The sequence below is a fragment of the Pseudopipra pipra genome, chromosome 7, assembly GCF_036250125.1.
Source record: "Pseudopipra pipra isolate bDixPip1 chromosome 7, bDixPip1.hap1, whole genome shotgun sequence".
In the NCBI taxonomy this organism is placed as follows: Eukaryota; Metazoa; Chordata; class Aves; order Passeriformes; family Pipridae; genus Pseudopipra; species Pseudopipra pipra.
Window position 1 is genome coordinate 27,176,584 of NC_087555.1, and position 26,943 is coordinate 27,203,526.

General features: G+C 35.4%; 1 protein-coding gene across 3 annotated transcripts in view; it reads left to right on the plus strand.

Annotated features, from left to right (window-relative positions):
- The window catches only part of PTPN4 (protein tyrosine phosphatase non-receptor type 4), a 112,165-nt gene extending 86,739 nt beyond the window's left edge, over positions 1 to 25,426 (plus strand). The window contains exons 16-27 of one of the 3 annotated variants that reach the window (XM_064661320.1): positions 523 to 682; positions 3,631 to 3,714; positions 3,799 to 3,855; positions 5,215 to 5,371; positions 6,682 to 6,848; positions 8,292 to 8,382; positions 8,468 to 8,529; positions 9,266 to 9,412; positions 11,723 to 11,851; positions 13,285 to 13,433; positions 16,169 to 16,304; positions 17,713 to 18,804. In XM_064661320.1, coding sequence (XP_064517390.1) covers positions 523 to 682; positions 3,631 to 3,714; positions 3,799 to 3,855; positions 5,215 to 5,371; positions 6,682 to 6,848; positions 8,292 to 8,382; positions 8,468 to 8,529; positions 9,266 to 9,412; positions 11,723 to 11,851; positions 13,285 to 13,433; positions 16,169 to 16,304; positions 17,713 to 17,751 — 1,378 coding nt within the window. In that variant the 3' untranslated portion in view covers positions 17,752 to 18,804. Of the gene's footprint in view, positions 1 to 522; positions 683 to 3,630; positions 3,715 to 3,798; positions 3,856 to 5,214; positions 5,372 to 6,681; positions 6,849 to 8,291; positions 8,383 to 8,467; positions 8,530 to 9,265; positions 9,413 to 10,997; positions 11,115 to 11,722; positions 11,852 to 13,284; positions 13,434 to 16,168; positions 16,305 to 17,712; positions 18,805 to 18,825 lie in introns of those variants that run through there. The other 2 variants (XM_064661319.1, XR_010431999.1) reach the window with 2 other exon arrangements.
- Positions 25,427 to 26,943: the final 1,517 nt, after the last annotated feature.

Below are 26,943 nucleotides of genomic sequence, written 5' to 3' on the forward strand. Positions count from 1 at the left end.
GCTTCCTGTTTTTTCCTATTTTTAAGATCAACAGCCAAAAAGTACTGTGGTAGCACTGTATTATGCTCCCTGTGTCCATTTATGATTTAAATTGCAGGCATTAATTTGAGATGCAAACTATTTGATTTTATTACTGAGGAAAACATATTAAGTGACATATCAATTTGAGAAGTTTTTTTTAGCATGTGTGCAAGGTATAAATACAGTGATTTTTATAATATTCCAGTATAAACTGGGTTAAATATTAAGTGGTTTAAGCATGCTAAAACCTTTTTTAAAAAAGTCATGGGTAAAAGATTAACTTGTTGGTTCTGTGTACAGTTGCTTGTCAAGAAAAAAGCAGTAACATGTCCAAACATACACTTCCAATATATTCTGTCAGACTACATTTTTGAGATTCTAAAAATACACACACATCTCTCAAACTCTTGAACTTCTAACATTTTTGGTTTATTTGGAACTGTGAAAGAACTGTCAATATTTCATGATTGTTCCACTTCATACTTCTATTTTGGTATTTAGATCTCAAGAGACTCCTATAGATGGGCAGCCTCCTGCGTTACCACCCAAACAATTTAAAAAGAACAGTTGGAACCAAATTCATCATTCACACTCACAGCAAGAACTGGATAACCATATTAATGAAACATTTGATGTTCCTGCATCACCAGAAAAATCCACAGTAAGTTTTTGAAGCCTTTTTTACGATTCTGCTTTTAATCAGAATGATAGTCCTGTTTTTCATGAGCTTGGTTCTGATGCATTTCAGAGAGTTGCTGTGTTTGTGCATTACCTTGCAGCATTTTCATTAAACATACTGTCCTTTCTAGCTCCTGCTGGTTTTTCCAACTGCTGGAGTAGTCGTTTGTCAGTTGTCAGCAAATCACTACGCTGGGATGGTTTTGCAAACATTTTGAGCATTAGATTTTAAGCAGATGCAGAAATTTCTACGTAACCTCTTCTTTGAAAACTTGTTTGCCATCAGTTTTAAAGAAGACGTTGCAGACACTGCCACTGGTATTTAATCTAGGTTTTACCAAAAAAACTAAACCTGAAAATGCCTACCAGCTTCTGGAGTGGTTTTATCAGGAGCAGCTTCTTGGTTCTGTGGTTGCATTTCTTATTAGAATTTCCAAGAAAGAGACTCTGGCAAGAGGCTTGTGACAACAAATGTCAAAACATGAGCAAACATTCTTTTCCCACATTTAAGCACGTTGAGATGAGTAAGCTTAGTCAGTTGATTATTATCTGACTGAGGTGAGATCTCACTGACCATTTTTGTGATTTTTTTGTCCTTCCAGAAGTTTTCCAATGGTTCCTGGTTTTATACTGATGTGGGACAAGAAATGTTTTGCAGGATGGGAAAACTCTTTAACATCCAGATACAGTAGCAATACTGTGTAAACAGTTTTGTCAACCTCAGGTTTTCAAAATTATGAGTTAATTCCCCAAATTGATATTTAGAAATGCCTTTAGTTTGTTTGCATTTTGAACTGTAAGCCTAGAGTATTCTCTCAGGCCTTGTAAAAAAGTTAAGATTCCCATAAAACCCCTCCTTAATTTCATAGCTGGGGTTTTATTAAAAGACCCAAAAGCAAAACTTTTAAGATTCTGAGCATTTGAGGTATGTTGTAAAAATTTTTGTTTTAATTATATAATGAAACAGGGTTTGTAACAGCTTTGTCTTCAGCCAGTGGTTACCTGAGTCTATTAAATACGACTTGGAATGATAACACTACTTTAGTCATCAAGTTTTTCTGCCCTGTATTCAGTTATTTTACCAAATTGACAAAAATAACTTTCAGTTGTTTTTTTAACTCCTTTTTGTTCTGAAAAACCAACACAGCTGTGTGAGAATGAGATTCTTTTTTCTCTGTGCATTGTCAGTGTGATTGTTTGCTGTGCTCCAGTTTATGCTGCCTCACTTAAGGCAGTGCGCTGTTGTAATTGAAGATCTAATTTGGTCTGCTGATGACTTTTTATTTTGGGTATTAGAGAAGAAGGAACACGGCATGACTGAAATTTTGTGAAAGTGGAAGTTTAGGATTTGGAATGTGGTTTTGCTTCAAAGTTGCTTTTCTGACCAGAATTCAGGTTCCTGCACCACTGGAGTCTTCTGCTCCATCTCAAATATGTTAAAGAAAACTTCTCATCATTTTGACTTCATGTAGCTCTGGAATTTCCTTTGTCTGTTTTACGTGTGGAGAGTCTGTTTAGAAAGGTAGTAGGACAGGTGTGGGAATGACAACTTTTTACTCCATCTGCAGTCCCCAGGTATCCAGTCTGAGAATGTCAGAAGTATTTGAAAACAGGTGTGGCCAAAAGTCCCTTCAGTCAAACAGGTTAATGATGATATACAGTGCTCTTTTTGCATTTTTCATTATAAACAGTGGCTCAAAAGAGCCTGTTAAAGCAGGAAATTCATATTTCCTTTCTGTCTGGGGAGTGCAATGGCATAGAAGCTGCCAAACACTGCAGGTGAGCATGTTCATTCTGTCTGATCTCTCATGCCAGTGAGCACAGGCTGAAATGATTGGCACATGATCAGGCTTCCTAAGCACCCTTACTTCTCATTAACGTATCTTATGCTGTTACTTTCCTCTCCTTCCCCAAATTTTTCATCTTTTCATTACTATGAATGTGTTTGAGGGATTTTTTGTTTTAACCAAGAACAAGAACTTAAAAAACCTGGAGCTGAGTTAACTTTTAATGAGCCAAGTTGTGCAGACTTGTTTAACCTATTGAACCTGCAGATCTGAAACTTTCTTACATTTAAAAATGTTCTCTTTAATAAGTTCTGGGTGTTTTTTTTTCTTTTTTCCCAGTATGAGTTTTCTACTTTGGCTATAATTGGAAACATTGAAAACTTCCGTGAAACAGATTTCTTCAATACTGTGCATTCTCACTGTAGAAACTAGAAATATTAGCTAATGTTGAATCTGTGAAGTAAATATTGATGGGAACAAACTACAAATCACTGCAATTGCACTAAATTATGTCTTACAGATTAAAAAAGTATCTAGTATTCCTCAGCTTAGTGGTAGTTCCTTTAACAGTGTTGTTGTGATCCGAATAAAACCAAGAAGAAAGCATCTAAAGTTGTCAGAGTTGAATCAGTGCACAGCATGTGTCACAGTTCATACTCCACTACCTTGGAAATGGAATAAGGGATATGGAACCAAGATTTTGTTGCCAAACTTGCCCTTGCTTACTACTGACATATTAGTGTTAATAGAAAAAAAGGGACACCTTCAGTTATTTTTCATCATATTACATTTTTATTGCAGCTCTTCACTATAGTCATAATTAAAACAAATTTAAAGAGTTTCAGTTTAGTAAGCTGTTTTTCTTAAGACTATTTGAAGCCAATTAGTCTTTTCTAATCCTGTTTCTTACTTTGAGTATGCTTTGACAGAACACACCTTTAACTTAGTTATGTCCAAGACCTTTAAATCTGAAACCTTTCCCTTTTCTGCAAAACTCAAGATGTTTGTACTATTACTTGATGTTTCCTCAAGTGTCCAAAAGCAATTATTTGATGAAGAAACTGCAGAATTATTAGATACAATATCCTCAAAGTCTAACTGTGAACAAAATAGATGTTAATGTAATATCATTTTTGTTTACTAGCCCAATGGTGGTGTCCCCCATGACAATCTCGTTATGATCAGAATGAAACCAGACGAAAATGGAAGGTTTGGCTTCAATGTAAAGGTAACAGTACATCGTTCCCTTCGTGTTTATTAAGGTTATTTTTTTACATTCATGATCTGTTACTAATTAAATTTGTTTTTAAAGGGTGGATATGATCAGAAGATGCCGGTTATAGTGTCCAGGGTAGCTCCAGGAACACCTGTAAGTTGTCAAAAAGCAAACTTGGTAGCAATAGCTGTGTATCTTGAAGGATGTATTAAAAATGCTAAATTATTTCATAGCTGCCTATGAAAATTTTCTTTTGCTATAACATTATCATAACAAAGCAAATTCTGTGCAGTAGGAATTTGGTGGGGCTGCTTAACATACTTTTAAAGTTCTTCAATCCTCTAAAGTAATTTTTTCCTACTGAAACAAAGTTTAATTTCTGGCAATTATGGGGCATTACAGATGCTCAGTATGCACTATTTCTTGAGCTGTGTCATCCTAAAAATAAATTTACTTTATTACCTTTTTAAATATAGACATTCAGTAATTTCACATAAATTATATATTGAAAGAGTGTTAAAAATAACTAAAATAGCAAATCTCTTACTTTAGTGACAGATGTAACCGAGTAAAGCCAAGATGTAGATTAAAATCAGACATCATGAATCATTCATCAGGTCTGATTGTCTGTTGTTACTGATGTTTAGTGACTATCAATAGTGTCTTCAAAGTAGGCACAATATTTTGTCAGTTTATTGCCAGAAATACTGACCTGGTATTCGACTGATTGGAGTCAGCTCTGTTTATATCTTTTAGAGTAAGAGTAGAGTGAACCATTTATTTGTTAACATTTAAGAAGTACAACTTTCTCTCTTTATTTTTTTTGACTATTTGAAACTATTGAAATGTTTGCCAAAATCATTGTTCTCGTTCCTATTATCCCTGAAATATTTCATAACATGAATAATTTTGGCTTTAAATATTCACCCTGTAGAGAGAAGATATTTGGTAATGGCCTGTGCTCTTTCTTTTCTGCAACAGTGTTTAGACTGTGATTACAATAACAGTTTTTATGACCTGATTCCCCTCTGTGGGATTACTGGGAGTTGTGCGTTGTCTTCAGTCCTTGCCTTGCTGAATATCACAATTACCATTGTGATATTTTACACCTGAAGCATTTAAGCCTGTGAAATTGATGTGGACAAGGTTTTGTTTGCCATGTTACTCCCTTCCCTTCAAAGATAAGAACATTCTGGTCTTTAAGTGCCTATACAAAGTGTGATTCAAACAGAGGAGCTTTCTCTTTCAGCCAAGGAGTAGAGTAACAGCTGCTGAAAGATGTGTTACAATGACAGTCATCTGCCAGCTGCAAATGGGTTTGTTCATGTGAATGGTACTGCCTATGTATTGTGTAACGTGTTTGTCATTTGAATACAGAGCAGCAAACCATGGGAACTAGGCTGTTAGGGTTCAGGACCCCAAGTATAGTTACTTGGAGTTGGTATTTTAATGTTATAAACTGGTAATGGCTTGTGTTACAGATGGTTTGGGTTTATTCCCTCCTCCTTGCAGGCTGATCTCTGTGTCCCTCGTTTGAATGAAGGCGACCAGGTTGTACTGATTAACGGCAGGGATATAGCAGAGCATACCCATGATCAAGTTGTAATGTTCATTAAAGCGAGCTGTGAGAGACACTCAGGGGAACTTGTGCTCCTAGTTCGACCCAATGGTAAGTAGTTTGTACATCATCATAAAAAAAAGAATCCATATCTTGCTCTCATTTCCTGACCTCCATTTTGTGTCCTGGGATGGAATGCTTAGCATGTAAGAAAGAACTCCTGTCCTTGAAAAGAAATGGCATCAATACAGTGTATTGATCCCATGCTCTAAGGAGCTGTGTGTAGGTAAGTGTTGAAAACTAATCAGAAAGTCAGACATCAAATATTTCTAAGAGAGAGCTAATTTAAATTTTGTTCTCACTCTCATTGATAAAAATGTCCAGAAAGCTATATGGATATTGAATGTATTTCATGAGGTTACTGTTATTCCCTTAAGGAAAATAAAAACCAAGCTCAAACAAACAAAAAACCCCTCACCAAATATTCAGTGTTTGGATGATTTTGGAGGTTAATATATGCAAAATCCTTCCATCCTTTTTTAAAATAATGCAAAACCAGTGGTAACATTTCTACCTGAGGAGGTTTAATAGACGTGCTAAAATGCAGTCTAAATAAAAGCTTGCACAATATATTCACAAAATACACTGTTGGACCATACCCAGCTGATGAGCACTGGATTTAATTCTGCTGCACATCCCAATTATAGTACAGTTGGAGAGGAAAAAGCAAAATGAGAAACAGTGATGTTTAATTGGAGTAGCTGAAATTACTTCAGCAGAATACCTCAGCTAACTCATCAAAAAAATTTCCTTTATTCACTTATTTGCACTCCCCACTTACTTGTACTCTCATTCTGTGTGTAAGTTCTCTTGCAGCTTTTGAGTGCTTACTTTCTTTCTCAGATAAAATTACTAGCTTTGTTTGCAAATTTACTGAAACAGTTGCCCCTTGTGTGTTGATTAACTTTGGATTAAAGCATGTGAGTTATAGAAGTGAGGAGTTACCAGTGTCCTCCTTTGTGGTCATGGGATATAATTTAAAAACAGGCTTTCGAACAGTGTGTGTCTCTGTTCATATAACAGAAGATGCATATTGTTTCTGATGTGAGACTGAGATTAGGGATTTATATCAGACAAGGCAGGAGCATAACGTTAGTTTTGATCAAGATTTTAGCTGTCAGTGATGTGCTTTCACTTAAAATTACTACTAAACCAAGAAAATAGTTTTATCATGAATTATAATGATCAGCAAAGGCTCCTTGTCCTTACTGATTGGGACTAAAATCAGTCTGCTAATAAATGTAGATTTTTCTACAGGAGGAACATTTGGGCATTTTCTTTTTTAAATAAATTAATTAGAGCTTATGTTACTTGTCAAACAGTATGTTCAGTCAGAGCATTCATACCTTTGCTTGTTCTAGCTGTCTATGATGTTGTGGAAGAGAAGCTGGAGAGCGAGCCTGACTTCCAGTACATCCCTGAGAAATCTCCACTCGATGGTGTCCATCAGGACGATAATGCTCTGAGGGAATCCATGATTCAGTTAGCAGAGGGGCTTATCACTGGAACTGTCTTGGCTCAGTTTGATGTGAGTACTGTGTTGCCTGTACCTGTGTGCAAGTTCCAAGTCTCTTGGAATAGTAATTATTTTAAACAGAGCAGATTTCAGTTAAATTTCAGTAGTGTCAGCATCTTTTAGGAAAACAATTGTCTTACACTCTCAAAGAGAAAAATAACCAAAGAAAAAAATCTATCCTGTATTGTATGTGCAAACTTACAAATACCTAATACCAGTTTTTAGTGTTATGAATAGCTTTATCAATTACTTACACTTTTTGTGGTTATCAGGAACATGGTAATAAAATACTTCCATTGAGATAAAGACTGAAGAATGTCTGCCAAAATATGTGTTCTGTACTCAGACTTTTACTGCCTATCTAAGTTGCTGTAGGAACTGAATGACACCTGAGCTGTTGACATTTTATGAACATTCATAATGAGGGAAGGTAAAATAACCAATGGAAAATACAACCCTAATCTTAAGGGTTGATGTAACTATGTCTTTTATAAATAGTTGGGTTTTAATGACTTATTTCAGGACAGTAGTGCACTTCCTGTGGGGCCCTAAAAGGCTGATTGCCATAGTCTTTCTTTAGCACCAACTCGTGCCTTGGAGATAGTCCATCTTTAATGCATGAGATCAAGTGGCCTAAAGCAGGAAAGCAGGTTTGTAAAACACAGCAGTGTGAATTCTGTGAATTCCTCACCAAATGGAGACCTAACATTTTATTATGCAACATGTATCTATAAAATATATTTATATTAAGAACTGTGGTAAAATTTACTTTTATATATAGAAAGAACAGATTTTTTCAAAGGTATTTAAAATTCTCCTTAAACATACATTTTCAGTCTCCTTAACAGGTTGAAAAGTTTTTGAAGTGCTTTTTATTGAACCCGGATCATTTCACTGATATTGTTTGTAGCACAAGGGTTGTGGCAGTGCATGACTAAAGCATGAGAAGGCAAGAACCTCTCAAAGGAGATTTTGTGCAGGAAAAGCACGGGGCAACCCAGGATTTGCTCTACAGTTATTGAAATATAGAAGGATATCCTGGGGGGGGCAAAACCCAAGTTAGACATCTGCCATGTGGGCAGATGCCTATAACACAGCACAATCTACTTGCCCCAAATTACCAAGTGGAATGTCATTATCAGTCAATTCCCTTACCAATACACAATATTATTTTTTCTCTGGATTGGTGTTCTTATGGAAACTTGAAATTTACTGTTCAGATTGTCTTTAAGCAACTTGTGGCTACATCTTGATCATTTTCAGTGATCCCATCACATAACTAAATTTGTAATGCTTTCTTTTTAAAAGTATTTTACTGTTAGTTGAAGCTACTGTTACTTAGTAGTTTATGTTCTAATAAGCACCTGGTTTTAGAAAAAAATTCTCTTTAGGCAAATATTATAATAATGGGTCTATTGCATGTGTGATGTTCTGACCATCAGTTTTGTCTTTTAGCAATTGTATAGGAAAAAGCCTGGAATGACAATGTCTTGTGCCAGATTACCTCAAAACATTTCCAAAAATAGATACAGAGACATTTCGCCTTGTAAGTATGTCTGTTCGTGTGTGTGCTCTAAAAGTATTTTGCTGTGGTTGGTAATTAGGTAACAGATTTCTAAAACTTTTTTCAGATGATGCTACACGGGTTATTTTAAAAAGTAATGAAGATTACATCAATGCAAATTATATAAACGTGAGTAGTATTTTTCAAAAGCACTTCTGACATTAATTTTGCAGTTTTCCATTGAAAAAGTTCATTAAATAATTCCTTTTTTCCTTCATAAATCTAGTTCAGCCTAGAATGGCTGCTAAACCTGTAAGTCAAATGGTTTGAAATTTTATTGTAGATATAGTTACTTCCTAATGTTTTATGGCAGGTGTTTTCATAAAGTCTAAAGTCTAGCCCTGCATTTGAATGTGAAAAAATGCTAACAGAAGCCCTCTCTAGAGGAATTAGTTCTTTGCTGATTACATTTGTGACAGTAGTGTTCAACATCAGTAAAGTCTAATCTGGCAGCGCTTTCTTTTGCATCTTTTTTTTTCATTGTTAGTAACAACAAAATTACAGCTACTTATTTTACAGAAATTAAATTTTGAGATCAGTGTTTTAAAAGCTAGTGTCAAAACCCCACGGAGTAAGAAATGTTTGCACCTGCATTATTTGCCAACTACTCTGTCATTTCTGTTTTCAACCATTGATCTTGATTATGGCAACTGCATAACTATCAGTTAATATGTTAAGTGTACTTGAATCTTTGTAGTAATTTTGCCTGAAACACTTAAAGAATTTTTATCTGTGCCAGTCCATATTTACTAGCCTTAAGAAAGAGAATTAATGTCATGAATGCTTTTTTATTGTATTAATAAATGTTTGATGCCTGACTTCCATTTGTTATAGGAATTGAAATAATGACTTTGTCTTCTCTTAGATGGAAATCCCTTCTTCCACAATAATAAACCAGTACATTGCTTGTCAAGGTCCATTACCGAACACGTGTCCTGATTTTTGGCAGATGACTTGGGAGCAAGGCTCATCTATGGTTGTAATGTTAACAACTCAAGTTGAACGGGGCAGAGTAAGTAAAACATTTCCTTAAATACCACTGGCATAATCTTAAAATACTGTTGGTGATTCGCCTTTAAAAGATTAGACGAATATACTATTATGGCTTATAATGTGCCAAGGGGATAAGGGGAAATGGTTTTAAACTAAAAAAGTGTAAATTTAGACCAGCTGTAAGGAAGAGATTTTACAATGATGATGGTAGAACACTGGCACAAGTTGCCCAGAGAGGTGGTGGATGCCCCATCCCTGGAAACACTGAAGGTCGAATTAGATGGGGCTCTGAACAACCTGATCTAGCTGGAAATGCCCCTGCTCATTGCAGGGGGGTTGGACTGGATGGCCTTTGAAGGTCCCATCCAACCTAAACTGTTCTAGGATTCTATAACCTTTTTTCATAAGGGTAGTGCATTCCTAGTACTTTTGCAATGATGACTCTTAGATTTTAAACCTTTGGATGTTATTAATGAAGCTAATATTTAAACAGTTCAGTTCTGAAATGCATCGAAGTCTTCATGTATTTCATAAAATATCTTTAGGCTGCTTTGTTTGATTCTTTGTTGTAAAGTGAAAAGCAACTAGAATTTACCTTCATAGAATTTTTTCTCCAAACTTCACATGAAGGAACTCCAAGAAGTTTAATGTTTTCATAGATTAGTTCTTTGATAGGTAGTGAAATTAATTTTTATGACACCCTAACACAACTTTTAATGTTAAAATCCCATGCCTGGATGACTGTCTTATCAAGGATTCTCTTAAAACTTGAAATCTAAGATTTTCCATAAAATGTTATTCTGTGGCTATAAACATTTGTTTAATCATATGAAAGAATCATTGTCCTTTAATTTCCATATAAAATGTGTAAAAATAGAGTACTACTAATAAAGCAATTAGAGTTATGAATTACTAAAAATAATTGTGTATGGTGCTGTAAAAGACCTCAGGTGTATTTTGTGGTTTGTTTGGTTTTGGTTTTGTTTTAAACTATAGTTTCTCCTTAATAGCTTTGGTTTTTATGCAGCTTTATCCTTTGGAGACAGGCAAAACAATCAAGTCTCGTAATACATGCAGTGTAATTCCACAGTTATTGAGTTTATAGTCTGGAGCATTCAGAGTAGCACTGGCTGGTTAAGTGTGTGGACAGAAATGACAGTCTGGAAAAACAGTGTAGTGGAATTCCTCCACAGTCAGGATTTCTTTTGAAGATAGATTTATAGTAGGTTTTAGTTGTTCTGATCAACTCAGACTGTAGTTCAGCTGTCTGTATATATTCTGAGTTTTTAACAACCATATATTTGCTGGGAGGTCAGGCCTATAAATACAATTAAAATAATTGAAGGGGAGTTGCAGCATTTTTAAACCATTTTTCAGTGACTCAGTGTTTGGATGATGCTGCCTGCTCCCAGATAAACATGATTAGAGGGAATTTCAGTACAAGTGCCCTTTTAATTTGAGTTTTCTTTGCAGATCTGCTAAGAACAGACTTGCAATAGCAGTTCTCTGAGGTTCCCCCACCCCTTCGATAATGATACTTGTGGAGTTCTTTGGAGAGCTGCTTAATAATGAAATAAAAGGACTTATCTGTCTTATACCCATAGGCAGACTCCCTGCTCTAAAGCTGATCATGAGGCTACTGACATCACTATCACTGCATGCCGGGATGTCTCAGTGGAGCAGGAAGTCTGCAAATCTGGCTGCTCTTAAAGAATCGCCAGGTGGGTTGGAAATACAAAAGTACACTTGAGCTGAAATTACCTCTGTAATTAGGCATTTAAGCCATTTATCAGAAAATAGTAGTGTTTGAAGTTTTCATTCATATTTGATGACTTGATCGAGAGTCTTTGAAGTCCACCATCTTCATCCCCCTAATTTCTGCATTAGCTTAGCAACTTTTTTGTTGCTTATCTCTTTTTTTTTTTTTTGTCATTTGTTCTTTTCCCATACAAATGTGCTTTGAGAAGGACAGGTCAGGATTTTGGAGGTCAGAAATGTTTACAAAGCAGCATCTTTGTCACTCAAGTGTTAAAATGGAATATTTATAGATAAATTTTTTAAAAATTATAATGAAAGTTAAAGGCATCTATCTTCAGTTAAACTAACTGCAAGATCTGGTGCATGTGTCCTCTTGAAAAGAGAACCAGGAAATCTCTGTGATACTTTATTTTATACAGTAATTAGGTAGCAGTCTATTTGGTAAGTAAATTAATTGTGATTACAAAATGATCAAAGTAATCTTTAATGAACACAGGTATAAAAACTAGAGAGGATGAAAATAATACTCTGAATTTAAACACAGGCATCTTTAAAAATGTGTTGACTTTAGGTTAAATGCCATCAGTACTGGCCAGAGCCATCAGGAAGCTCATCATATGGGAACTTCCAGATTACCTGCCATTCAGAAGAAGGAAATCCTGCTTATGTCTTTCGAGAAATGACATTGACTAACCTGGAGGTAAAATCATACTATATTTTTATGTATTAATCTACAGAATCCTTGCATACTAGCTAAAACGTACTAAATCAGACTTTTCAACTTGATGGCATATCCATATAAATAGAACTGTTTATTTCTAGAAGCCTTTAGAAAAGTACTCATATTGTCATGTACTTACCTAGTATAAATTCTGCTCTTAGAATGATAACAAACCTTTCATAAGCAAAAATATCACAGACTCATTCTCCCTAATCATGGTTTTAAATCACATAAAAGATACACTATTTGTCTTAAAAGTCTTTACTGGTCTCTTTCATGCCCTGGCCAAAGAAAAAGAGTATTTAAAGAAGTTGAGAACCTTGTTATTCCCTGGATGTTTTCAGAACATGAGACACTAGAGGTATTTCATCATCGCAACTGAAAGTCTGTCTTTGTAGAGGCAAACAGGTCTTAGTAATTCTGTCTTGAAGAATATGTGAAAGTAGATGGAAGATAAATCCTGCTGAGAGAAAGATGAATGGGAATTGATGACTACGTGTAAACAAGAAGCTTAACATGCACTGCATGATTTTCAGGGCATGTGTAGTTTTCAGAGACTTCCCAGCTAGCATTTCAATCTCAGAAATGTTTGGAAATCAGTATCTGGAATTTAGTTCACATACTCATTTCTGACTGCTTGAGTTACCAGATGGGAGGACAGTTTTATAGAGCTGCCTTTTAGTTGATTTGCAGTTAAAATTCCTTCTCTGTGTCCTGTTGAGACAATTGCTCATCTGTTATCAGCAGTGGAACCTCTGTAAATGAGTCAGTGCCTAAAGGCTATTTAAAGTGCCGTAACTCCTGCTCTTACTCTGGTTGTCCAGCCTGTCTCCTCCACTAACCAGAGGCCTACTGATTATATTTGTGATATTAGAGCAAGGACAGGAGGGAGTGGAAAACAAAGTCATTCTGCATCTTAGGTGTAGTATGCAGAGTAAAAATAAGAGATGCAGATAAAGCCAAAACAATGCTGCTGTTCACACAGGGTCTGAAGGAAAGCTTCTATGTCTGACAGCCCTGCCTCTTCCCTCCCTACCCCAGTTCTGTTGTTTGATCTAGATAGTACCTCTCTCTGTTAAATTTGGTTTGCTCAGAATTTGACCACCTTCTTGTAGTGTTCAGTTAAATTGTTGGTATCCCTGAACCACTTTGCTATTACATGACACGTAATTTTTTAACCTTGAAGATGTAAACATTTGTGGATTGCCTTTTTTGTTTTTAAGCAAAAAAAAAAAAAAGTAATTACAAAATCCGGGATGACCAATGTGCTGCTAGTTGCCTGAAGCCACTTTTATTATGGGTAAAAATTGCTATAAATGTACTATTAATTTTTTTTAATCATTGGTTTTGGCTTTTTTTTTTTTTAAATGGGACCTGAATTACCCTGAAATAAACTTTTTGTTTCTGATTAGAGAGAGGAAAGCCGCCAGCTAACCCAAATCCAGTATATAGCATGGCCTGATCATGGGGTTCCTGATGATTCCAGTGACTTCCTAGATTTTGTGTGTCTAGTGCGAAAGAAGAGGGCTGGCAGAGAAGAACCTGTTGTTGTTCACTGCAGGTATCGATTTTTTTTCCAACTTTATTAAATCATCAAACTGAACTTATTTATCATCAAATGCTTTGTTGTTGAAATAAATTGTGTCTGCTTTGGGGATAACAGGAAAACTCAACATTGAAATTAAACAAATATTGAAAATGGTAATCACATTTAAAAATTTTGAATATCTACATGCATTGATCTGTGCAGGGATTTTGCTGAAGTGTTTTGTTTTGTTCACAGTTTAAATGCTTATGTTAACAGTCTACATAATAGAAATGGCAAAAGGTACTTGGTAACCACGAGGAATAGGTTTCTATTCTACAAAGCTCCAAAATAGCAGTATGAATGATTCATAGTGGAAAACATGGGTTGTTTATGCAATGATCAATTAAAAGATATTTTCTCTCAAGTCTTCGCTCTTAGACTACATGATCTTTTGATACATTGAGCCGTTTTTCTCAACAATTTAATTTTGTCATGAATTAAAATAACTGTCATTCAGATCTTTATGTGCACATGAAATGTGAGGTTTGCTTTTGTGAAATACTTTTTGATAGCATTCTACATTCCTATAGTGAATTTCAAAATCTTAAGACTTTAAAATACCTAATTAGCAAACTAGAATAATACATAATGCCAACTGTTTTCAAATGAACATATGCTATCACAATTCTTGGTTAACATTTATATGAATAATATTTGACCTCTAAATTCCTGAATACTCCCCAGACAGTGTTCCTGAGCCAGAAGTGCATCGTTCTTGTTTCAGAGAGAAGCTGAGAAGTGTAAGGGATAAAATTAATTTAAAGACTATGAGTAAACTAGACATTTATTGAAGAAGATGAGAGAAAAAGGTTTTCTCTTTTTAACACTTTGTGTATCAGAAATTGTATTTCATTGCGTTTGCTCTCTTCTGCTTTAGGTGGTTCAGGGTGAATCTTACTGACTAGGGAAACTAGTACCAGAATGACACTTTCTCAGTTGATGTTGTTTCTTAGCTTCCATTATTGATACACTTTTTGTTAATATGGAAAAAATAGTGAAAATAGCAGCCAAATACAACTTCTATGATATAAAGTGTGCCATCTGCAGAGAAACAAGAAAAACAATGTTGGAGAGTAGGAACAGTTTCATTCATGTCAAGGAGGCACCAGTTCAGCTCCACACTGATCATTTCAATGTATAATTGAAACTTGTATAAAAGTTTTATGTTTCACAGAAGAAAAGAGATAGAATATCACAGTTCAGCATAATTTACTTAATTGGCCCAACTTGATGGCTCTTGGGAAGTATAACCAAATTCCAGCAGAGAGTCAAGCAGAAGGAGCCCAGGTGTTCCTCCATATGGTGCATGCACGCTATTTTTAGCATCTATTCAATATAATTGGACAAGGCATTAGTGCAATGAAATTTGTTTTCAGAACTAAGCCATCAGCTTTAGTGTGAGGAATCCAAGTAGCCAGTAGAGAGTAGCTTTTGTACAGTAATCATTTCAGAAATGAGCAGTCCAAACCTATAGATTGTAAGGCAACAAAAACCTTAAGGAATCTGAAAGGTTTTTGTAACATTGAGCTACGTAAAACACTAGTTTCTAGGTTGTGTCATGTGGTTATTTTTATTTTTACAGGGTCTTACTTGTTTTGTTGAACAGTTTCTAATTGTTGTTCTAGGTGAGATGGTAAGCCACCCATCCTGTCCGTGCCCTTCATGATTTTCATGTCCTGTCTCATGTTCCCCTCCATCAGTCAATGATTTACTTTTCCAAGCTGAAGAGTGTTATCCTACCTTATATTTATCATAGGGAAACTATCGCATTTTTCATCATTGTTGTTGCCCTTCTTGAAATCTTTTGAAGTTCTAAAATGACTCATTGGGTTCTTTGACATAACTGTTCCTGTTCGGATTTGATAAAGCATTCTGCATATGAATTCTATATGTATAAATTCTAGGAATATAAAATGCTCTTGAATCACTTTATATAACCAGCACATTTACATATTGTCCTAAAATTCTCATGACATCACTGTAATATACAGTAGCTTTAATGCCACCTCCTGGACAAAGATTTGAATAGTAGTTTGTCCAGACTTAATTTGAAATTATGCTTCAAAATCAGAACAATTAACTTTCCAAGTTTGGAATGTTTATATTAAGTAATTTAGAAGCAAATACTTTCATTTATTGACTGATATATTAGTTGTATGAGTTGAGATAATGCTGGCATTTGAAAATATATATTTGGTCCTATATTCCAATATAGAGAAAACTGGTTTAATATTTCAAAGGTGCAACATGAATTTAGAAACTTTGAATTTGATTATCAAGTTTAAGGCTAAATATTCAGTCTTTAAGGTTTGCTACTTGTGGAAAAGTTTGTGTATATAAAACAATTCAGATAAATTTTAGATTTGTTTTGTTTTTAATCTAAATATGATTGTAAGCTGTCTTAACAGTTTTGACATATTGAGATGTATATATTATGGTACTTCCTTGTCTTGAAGGGATTGCTACTGCGTATTCCTTTTCAATCTATAAAAGTTAGATCTCTATTGTACTTTTTAATACTAAGAAATATTATCATCCTACAGAGGTTTCTAGTAGTTATTCTTTTCCTTATTCTGAAATAGGAATGAACAGGATTTTATCACAATGATCAATCCTGAGAATCCATGAGAAGGAAGGTCTTTAAGTATCAACTGTACTCGACACACTTTGTTTCATTTTCCATTCTGTTTTGTTGTTGCTGGTTTCAGTGCTGGGATTGGACGGACAGGGGTCCTGATCACTATGGAGACAGCCATGTGTCTCATTGAGTGCAACCAGCCTGTTTATCCATTGGACATTGTGAGAACCATGAGAGATCAGAGAGCCATGATGATCCAAACACCTGTGAGTATCACCCTTGCTGTTTTGTGTTGCAGAACAATAATTTCCTATGATCTAGTCATATTAGATGGATTTTTAATATACTTGCTCTTGATCATATTGCAGAGATCGCCTTTAGCCAGTGTAGCTGTAGCCTTAGCTCCAGGCAGAAATAAATTGTTAAGGCTATTGGAAAGGAGCAATTATCTAAATTTCTATAGAAAAAACTTGAAAGAAAAAAAAAAAAGCAGCAGCTGTTTCAGGGATACCTGGCAATTAATGACAAAAAGGATCCATTTTTAGCGGTGTAGAAATCACACAGTGGAGAAAGCAGGAGCCTAATGCCTGACAGTAGTATAAAAGCTGAACACAGAAAGATCCAAGACATGCAAGAAAAACCTTCAGTGATGAAATTCAGTGATTTTATATTGCCTTAGTGGAAACAAGCCTAAACTGTGCCCTGTACTGACTCAAAGGGAAATAATCAGAGAAATAATATTTTTAAAAATCAGTGTAATTAAATCTGATGCAAGATATATCGAAGTAATTCCAAGTGTATTTAGTCTAAAAACAAAGTGCCTTTCTACCAGGACTCCTTTAGGGCTTTCTTGACATTTGATGTATCTTAAGGTACCAGAAGTTTTCTTGCATCTGTAATATCTAAGTTTTTTGAGGTAATTGATGTTGCTTTCATATATTATATTTCAAATCTGCAAAAGTTTTAGAACAGATTTAGAAACTTTTTATTTGTATTAGTCAGGTATTGCTCATCTCTGAGAGCAGAGATGTTTACATTGTGTTTACATTTTTAGAAAATATCAAAGAAGGATCTAAAGGTTGAGTTGTATTGCCTTTCAGAAAGAAAAAAAAGATTTGGACTCTTGATTGTTTCAATCTTTGACCAGTTCCAGGGTTTTTTTGTTTTTTTTTTGTTTTTTTGTTTTTTTTTAAATGAGGAATCAATACTATACTCACATATATGGTATTTGAAAAGAAAGTATGTTGAAGGAGAAAAGGCACTAGATCCAGTATCAAATCACAATTACCTGAAGGTAGTTACTGTAGTAATTTCATGTCCTTACTGCTGTTCCTCTAATCAAATTTGAATAAATCTTCTGTGTTCTCTAGAGAGTATTGAAGCTCAAAAAAAGTATATATGTGTCTCCATTTCTAGGTCATTAATCATTCAGTGCTGCTGAATTCATGTTCTAGTATTCATGTTTCCCTAAGAAAAAAGTTGTATTATTCAGGTAGCACAGGAAGGATGAGGAAGGTGATCATACATGAAAAATAATAAAGGATGGCTCTTGCTGTTTGTGATAATTCTGCTGTATGAATAGCTATGTCTGTAGCATGTGTAGAGAGGAAGAAAGTTTTATTAGTAAAGGTAGGAGTTGCAATGGTAAGGGGTTTAACTGTATTTTTTTCACAGGATGTGCTAAAATTCATCTGGTCTCCTCATTTTTCTTAGAGAACCCAAAATTTTCAAGATTCAGTGAAAAGCAAGTGTTTAGTGCATCAGAGGGAGAAGGGCTAATAAAAGAACTGTGGGGGGTTTTTTTAAGATTTCATAAACATGAGCTGTTCCAATTTCTCCTCGTCCCGGGTTCGTGTGTCCTGCAGGATTCCCTCGGTGTCCGCACGAGGGCGCTGTGGGAGGCGAGCTCAGGCTCCTTCGGGAGCACTGCGGGCAACACAGATTTTACACAACTGTATATATAAATTTAACTATTTAATATACATGCGACATTACAGTGAATAATGATTCTAGTACTAAATATGTTAATGTTCCCATTTAAGATCTGCCATCACTAATTACTGGATAGAGAGAGCTGTTTGACAAGGCAGGTGTGCTGGTGTTCTGACCAGCATATACATATATATATATGTGTATATATAATAATCCACACGTCGTGCAGGATTCTAAGTTAGTTTTGGTGCTTTGCATTTATTTTTTGTTTTCATTATATTCTCATTTGGTTACTCTTGAGTTTTTTAACTACTATTTGTTTAAAACAAACCATTAGCGGCCTCTGTGTATGCAGGTGCTAGACTTGAATGCACTGAAGAGTTAGACATTATATAATGTTAAGAAACAGGAGTTCTGGCTTTCTAAAATATAAACCAGTTTTCTTTTTTATCAAATTCTAAGAGGGAGATGCCAGTATCAATGTAAGTATGAAAAAGCACTTTGAAACTATAGTTTCTAAATCCAAGGGCGTGGAAATGTCAGGTCAGTGGAACTTCAGCAAGGAAATACAGAGCAGAAAATTACTAAATAGGTGATGTTGTAATAATAGCACTGGGTTTGTGGGTATGGCTTTTGGCATATATTTCAAAGTGCCATTCATCCTGTTCTTCTGTTGAGAAACAAAATGCTCTGATAAAAAGTTCCTGTTGTATTGTTTCCTAAGCTAGCTTTGAAGCACAGTTCAAGTTCTGTCAAGAGAATGGGATGGGGAAATCTTAGAGGCCTTTTCTTCTTCCAAATGACATTTTTCAGTTACATTTCTTTCCTATTTACTGAATCTACTTTCCTTTTCAGAGTCAGTACAGATTTGTATGTGAAGCTATTTTGAAGGTGTATGAAGAAGGGTTTATTAAACCTTTACAAACATCACTGCATAAGTAAAGAGCAAAAAACCTTTGATATCAATTGAGGAATCCTGTCCTCTATAATGAACTGGCAGCATTCTTTGTGCCATAATACTGCTTGCAGGAAATGATAGTGAAGTACAGCAAAGAATTGACAAAGGACTTTGAAAACTTCAGCACTGTTGCACTTTACGTTGAAACAAAATCAGTCTCTGAAACTCTTCTAACTTTCATCTGTTTGAAGACTTTTTTTTCGTGATTTGCTCCGAACAAACCATGAACTGAAAGAACTAATTGTGTTCAGGGTAATCTACGATATTTCATTGTAGTGCCATATACTGCGCTTCTGGTTGAATTGCTACAAACAAGGCTTGGAATTACTTCACTCTGTTTTACACCCATGTCTCTTAAAATGAAAAACAAACGAAAAAATACACTAAGCCATGGTCTTTTTGCAGTGCTAGGTTTATTTACTATGTACAGACTCTCACTGTTTTGTTTTTTACAACATTAGCAATATTGCCAATACTAGATAGATACACACTGCCTACTGATGCAGCACACCTTGTCCTACACCCTTACTAGAGACCAGCTGGTTGTTAGAGGAGAGCTGGCGTTTGTGTTAACCCAGCAGTAGCTGCATAATGCCCACTTACCAGCATCTTGTACAAAATAATAACAATAAAAGTTTTAAAAAAACCCCAACATATAAATAAACAGCATTTCTATGACACAGCTTGTGTGTCATACACTGGTGTATTCTGGTTCATGTGACTTAAGATTACGTGATGGGAACTAGTGCATGCATTATGTCTTAACCCCTTAAGTGCCTTGAGACTTACAGCATACATCCAGTGAAAGGCACTCATGATTCCATGGGGGTGGTATTGTCCTGTCATATTTATCTTAATGGGTTCAGATTTTAAAAACGGCCCTTGGTGCTTGGAGTGTGTTACCGCAAGGGGTCATGGAAATACCATTCCCTCTTTCCTTATACAAGTACCTATGTGCTACTCTCCATAGCCAAAGCACCTCTGCCAACTTAATGAATGAGCATTGTATGCTGCTGTGTTGTAATTATGTGAAAAATCTGACACATTCCTTCATTCCTTCCAACTTGTAGCTTACTAGCATCTGACTATGAAATGCTGGTAGGTCATTAGAAGCTGATACTTTGTTTTATCCTTTTATTGATAATAGCTCTCTTAGTCAATTAGACATAACTCTTTAATAGCACTGATAATTAAGTTGAACTTAAAATCAGATGTGATTTAATTCCATTCTCTGCTAACTAACTTGTTAAGTCCTCATAGTTGATTTCAAGCCATGTTCGTACAGGTCTGCCTTTTATTTTTTTTTAATTTGTTTTGGGGGTGGGAAGGAGGAGAACACTATGAAGTTATCCCAGAACTTAATTTTGATTTCATGAAGACCCCAGTCGCCTTCTGTTATGCTTGTGCAAAATTGTTCCAGTTGGTATGGGTTGCTTCTTATTTAAGTAGGTAGCAGATTTGTGAGAAATGTCTCTCTGATACAGTATCTGAGCTCATTCTAAAGATGCATAAATGTCCCTGTTTTTTAATATTTTTCCAGTATAGGAGAAACCAAGTCAGAAGCAAGGTATCCAGTGTAATATACTGTAAGGAAAAAATCAGTCACTTCTTTGACTGCCCTGTGACAACATAACTTTGTGCCCTCTATTTAAAAGTTTTAATTTATTGTATTGGTTTCCTGAAAATGTTTATCCATTAAATTTTGTTGTAAGCTATATAGAGCATAGAATTAAAATGGAAAGTTCTACGCTAAATAATTTTTAACTATTGAAGAATTATATTGTATAATATACTGTGTTCTATGGACATTTGAAACAGATCAGCTATGAACTATTCAGTGAAAAGGGATTCAGGCAAAGTGAAATCCTGGCTTATGACTTAGTAATAAACATGAACCACAATGCCAAATGGAAGATAGAGTTTTAAATATTTTTAGAAAACAAAATAATATTAGAAGGGCTGTGGCCCTGTTACTTATATTTCTAGATTTGATGCTTAAGTCAATATTGTCCCTCAGTGAAAAATAAAATTTACAAGAATCTCTGGATCTGATAAACTGAAAAAGAGTAACATGGTAGCTTTAATCTCAGTTATATTTTAAGCCATTTCCAACAAAAAAAAATTCTTCTTTAGAATTCTCCTTTAGCTTCCATGTGATGAGGTTATTAGCTGAGTTGCTGGCTAGTTAGAAGGTTATATTAAACTCAGCACTTAATGTCCAAAAAGTAAAATAATTCATCCATTATAGTGAAAGAAATTTTCTTCCTAGTCAAGTTGTAAACAAAAATAGCATTTGCCCTGTTATTCTGAGGGAAATCGGAAATGGAGTTTATAGCAACATTGTATAGTGTTGGTATGTCACATATTTAAATATTCTTATGTAAAGTTGCCAAAGCAGTTCAAGTTCAAAAGTCCCATTTATACCACAATTAAGTGTGGGATATGTATTGGTCATCTGTCGTTACTGTTTTAATTACAGACACAGGCAGGAATAATAGGTCTCTTCAAAATCTTCCTCTGCACTGACTTATATTGTATTAACAGTTGCACTGGGGAAAAAATTGGAACAAAGTACCTATTCTTAGTTAATTGGCCATCAGTGGACTCAGTGGCTTTTTGGCTTCTCCAAAGCCAGGATAATGGTAACCAAAAACTGATTAGGAAAGAGAATAGCACTGAAGCCTTTCTGCACAATAAATCAAGTGTTTAAATGTTTCTACCTGTTGTGGTATAAATGGCCTTTAAAATATTTTTATATGGCCAAAAAAAGCAAAACTGCTTAATATTTTACTTTGGGTTATGAAGATCTGTATCATCCTTAAGAGTTTTTTAAAGAAGTTTTTGTATGTTTCATGCTGTACAAAACATGAATGTATCTTTCAGACATAATGACTTATAGACCTATATGTGATTGGTGTTATGACTGTTGGATTTTATGAATAATTATTTTCATACCATTTGATTAGGAAAAATGTTGGGTGGGTGTGGGAAAGAGTATGTTTGTAACACTTCCATGATACAAATCCAGTTAAAAAGAAAAAAAAAAGTAGTTTTCATTGTAAATAAGAGCAATATTATGACAATTTTGTGCCAATGTAAAATGTTAAGACTTTTGTTTTTTTCCTTTTAGATTCAGATTGAAAACTACCACTACCATCTCTTGTTTAAAGCGGATTTGAAGGCAGTTTTTTTAGCAGAAAGATATGGGGCTATGGGGGAGGGCTTTTGATTGTTTTGGGGGCATTTTTTATTTTTGCTAAATATGAAATAAGATGCAGGTATTCTTTAATAAACCACCTACAGATTGTCAGCCAGTCCACTTTTAGAAATACTCCTTTAGACATCTCACATAACAGAGAGCTGAAGAATTAATTTATCCTGAATTTGGCAGCATTTGGTATTTTCAATCACTTGCAAGTCTTAAGCAGTAAAATACTGCTTTTATGCCTTTTATTTTTATCTATTCTCTCCCAGTTATGAAAAAGAGAAAGCCTGATTTTTTTTTCCCACTACATTTAATGCTCACTGACATTTCTTCCACATTTCTCTGTTAAATCTTGAAAGCTTATATGCCATATAGATAAAGCAATAACACTTCTTATAGAATATCTGATTACAGTCTGGCATGCTATCTATTAAAGAAAGGGTGAGAAAGCAGTTGGGAGATTAAGGAACATGAGGAGTTTGTTATGGAACTTGTGTAGCTGGCAACTCTCCGTGGAGACCTTCCAAAAAGCATCGTGGTACCCATGGACAGGCCAAAATGCAGCAGACCTGCTGCAGTTGCACTGCCCAGGGAGACAGGAAGGAGGGAAAGCGTGGCATAGAGATGTTGGAGCTCCAGGTACACTGTGGAGCTGAATTATGTGATATTTTTATGCTTATGCAGTGTGTGTGCAGGTGTGTGGGGGATGTTTGATGGCTCAGGGAATTCGCATGAGCATGAAAAACTTGGCAGATCCACCAATGCCAAGTGAAAGCGGGTTGTCCTATACATATGCTCTAGTTTTGACTATAGAGCCACTATGCAGGCAATCTTCAAGCCCCTCAGCCCTGAGGATAAAGGGAGAGATTTGGTTGTGGTCCAGATGAAAGTTTTGCTTATTTAGACTACCACCAAGTACAGGAATAGTGCTAAGGTCAGTTGCAGTCTTTTTTGTAGCTCACATCTCAGGTTCCCAGTTGGCTGAGTTGGGTGTATTTGCCAATTTTAGTACCCATCTTTTGTCTCGAGACTGGAAGAGCTCTTTTCCATTGCTAATTTTAGCACTAGGATCCAGTATTAAAATCTGGTAAAAACATATTTATTGATTAGCTGTGGATCTTGCATGAAATTGCAGGGATTTATAATTAGTGGTGATTGGGAAGCTGCTAGAAGGGGGAAATGGTTGGTTTGTTTCAGTGTAACTGTTCTGTCCAGTCTCAGTTATCTCACTGCAGTTAGAAATTGAAACTCATTTTTTTGTTTAGCAGTCTGCGAAGGAGGCCAGTTCTATATCACTGGATTTTATCTCTGTGCTTGTTGCTCCTACAAGTGTCCATCTTTTCAGTTCATAAGGCTTCTCCAGCTACAAGTTTTGATCTGGTGCATAAAGCTGTAAGCTCTGGCTATTGACTTTGGCATGTTTTGCTTATTGAGTGCCCAACGGAAAAAAAGGAGACATAAATCTCTTTCAAAAAATATTCTGAAATTTTCAATTTAAAAAATTTAAACTTTTCGATTAGTAGCATCATTTAAAAAAAGGTCACTAAAATATCTCTGATTCTGGTGTGCTGTAGCATCAACTAAGTTTCCACGGACTGGCTGACAGCTTGTTGGTTGTGGTATTTCGTATTTAGCAAGCTTACGCATTTTAAAGGGTAATTTTTCTTGAAGCGTTTTGATGTTTGAATAGTAGCACTTTATGTCATGCTTACTACTGACTGAACTATTGGACAAAATAAACTGGGGTTGGAGAGAGATGCTTAATGGGTTTCTGTGCAGAGATGATTTGGATTACACCCTGGTACGAATGCTTTCTCTTGTTCCAGCCATTTCTTGTTTGTTGTTCATGTGTTTCTGAGGGACCTTCAGAAAATAGATATTAGCAAGATAATTCTGTCATCTCAATTTTCCTGTCTTAAAAAGAATACGAAGCCTGCATTTGGGGTGTGGGGGGGAAGGAAACAAAAAGGTGCAAATAGAAGCCTACAGGGTACTTGTAAACCTATCTCTGTGATCTCTCTCAGTGAGCTGCAAATTAGCTATGTTTACTGTAAGTGTTTCTGCTAAGCATTATTTTTAACATTAGATCAATTACCTGGAAATCAGTATTTTTTTTTTTCTTAACTTATTTGAATTTTGGTAACTAAAGATAATGCACAAAGAAGTTTAAAGAAGTCACCCTTTTACACCTAGGCCAGGGGCCTGAGACATGAGTGAAAGGGTTAAACAGTTTACATTGAGCTGTTGTTTTCTTTAACTAGAATATATCCACAAAAGACTAGACTATAAATGATCCAGTGTGATTATCTCGGTACATTGGGGCACCACAGGAACAACCCATAATAATCTTACAGGAAAATTAAGGTAAGAGAGTGAAGGTTTTGTCTTATCCGGTGTATCCAGATTTGTTTTCCATTTGGTTTGCTTCATTTACCAGTGATCCCATTTTAACCAGTCAATTTGGCAGGGCTGTTTGCGTAAGGTTTGGGGTTTTTTTTCTGTAACAGGTGCTATACTATGTATAAATACAAAGGGAAGAATATTATTTAGATCATTATTAACAATCAGATGGTGGCAATATTTTTGCTAGTTACTTCTGGTAATTAATTTGCATTTCCAGCTGCGGCTTTCAGTTGTCAAATTTCATCTCAGTTTCATACTGCTGAATGATGGACTGCAAGTGTGGAGTAAATCATCTCAGACTTGTACAGCTCTTTTGTTGTTTGGACTAACTCTTGTGTATCTTAATTAACGTTGGGGGGATGCAAAGGTTCTTCCCATAAGTAGACTTTTGCCTATAAATTTGTTTAAAAGCACATGGGGGGGAGGAAAAAAAAACAAGCCAACAACCTAAATGCACCATCTTGGCTAAGCAGCAGGGGTGTTGATGGAAAATGATTGAAACTTGAAATTGGTCAACACTGGACAATGTGAAAATAAATTCAGCTTTTGTCACTGCAGCTACTGTATGCTTTAAAGGGCCTTATGTATTTGTCCTCATTTTGATAAAATGAAATTTCTTGCCATTAAAATGATACACTAATTTCTACCGAAAACCAGCAGTTCCCAGGATAAATATGCTAATTAACATTTAACAAGTCTTGTTTTAGTCTTAAGTAAAATTTCATTCTATTATGTGAAAAAATGCTGTTATGCATATTTTGTGGATATATTTAATTTCAGTTGACAAATAGTTGTCTAGGTACAGACTTGAAAATATATATATAGTTTACTTGTGGATCTTAATTGTTTAATTGCAAAATAAAGATGTGCTTTAGTAATTTAAAGTTTAATTTTTTGTGTGATTTTCTTGCTACTCTACACACAGTTTGACTGTGCTACATTTATACATGTCTGATGCCAGATAATGTTCACATTGTATTTTACTTCTTGACATTGTATGACATAAATACATCCCTATGGATAGAGCACTAGAAGAGGATGCTAAATTATCAGGAATTAAATTATTTGGTTACAGTGTCAACCTACATTTTTTCCCATGAATTTATATACTGAAAGTTTTTCTCTAATGGAAGAATAAGTTTTTAATTACCATTTATACAGTGAGTGATTTGGAGACAGTGTTCAATAGAGATTATAGTCTGATCCCAAAATTGATGGTAATGAGGAATGCTGATGCAAAGAACAAAAATCCCAGATGGAAGCTTGTGATGAAATACTTGCTGCCAAAAAGTTGGGGGGATGTTCAAAGCAAAAGTGGGAAAAGATGATGAGAGGACTTAAAAGGCAAGACAAAAATCTCAGGATGAGCATCTAAGAGATCGCTGTGTGTTCTAAATTTCACTGATTAATGTAGGACTTTAAAGTGAGGACAAGGTGTTTGAAGTACAAAAAGATAAACTAATGGGAAAGAATTTCAAGGAGAAAAACAGAAAAGAGAAATTCAGTAGGAAGGGGTTTGTTTAAACTTGGCATAGGAAGACTGGATAGAAGACAAATCACAGATGCCACAGCTGAATGTGCATATACTTGGACTGTATCTGAGTAGCAAGTAGTGGGGAAGGAGTAGACTGTAATTACATGAAGAGTAGCAAGAGGCTGATGTGAAGTATGAAGCACAAAAATGAGCAGAAGTTTGTATGGCTGAAGCTACAGGAAGGAAATAATGGGAGTTCTTGGTGGCAACATGGGAGCTTGTGAAAGAAGCTCAAATTGAGAAAATAGTTGAAGGTCGTTAGAAAATTTAGGAACAACCTCCAAGAATCAGGGATTTCACCAGAATTCTTTGTCTAATAGGAAAATTTGAATTTGTGTAGATGTAATAGCACGGAGACTCCTATGTATTTACCTCACAAATTTCCACTACAAACTAAGCAGCTTGACATCCAAATGATCAGTTAATTGATCTGCTCTGAGAATTCATCAGATAAATTATAAATTATTTTTTTCCACATTAAATACAGTAAGATTTTGTATGGCTTCTTTGGGAACTTCATTGCAAGCTCCCACATGTATTTCATGACAGACTGCCAGGAGCAAGCAAAAGACTGATAAAAAGTATCTAAATTCCTCCTGTTTTGTGATTTATGTTCTTGAATAAATATTCAGGCACGAACCTGAATCTCACCTTTCCCCTAAGTTTGCCTTGCTTCTGCTTGCAGCAGGAGGATTGCTCAGTTGTCAACACAGATACTTAACATGAAAATCAGCCTGTTGCTTCCTCAGCAAATTGCGGGCAATTACCTGGAAGCTTTTTTTTCCTCCATTTTAGCGGCTTACATGACGGTAACTGGAGCTGATTGTGCCATGGCATGGTCCTAATGTGGGTTTCGTTATGCCAGTTCCTCTG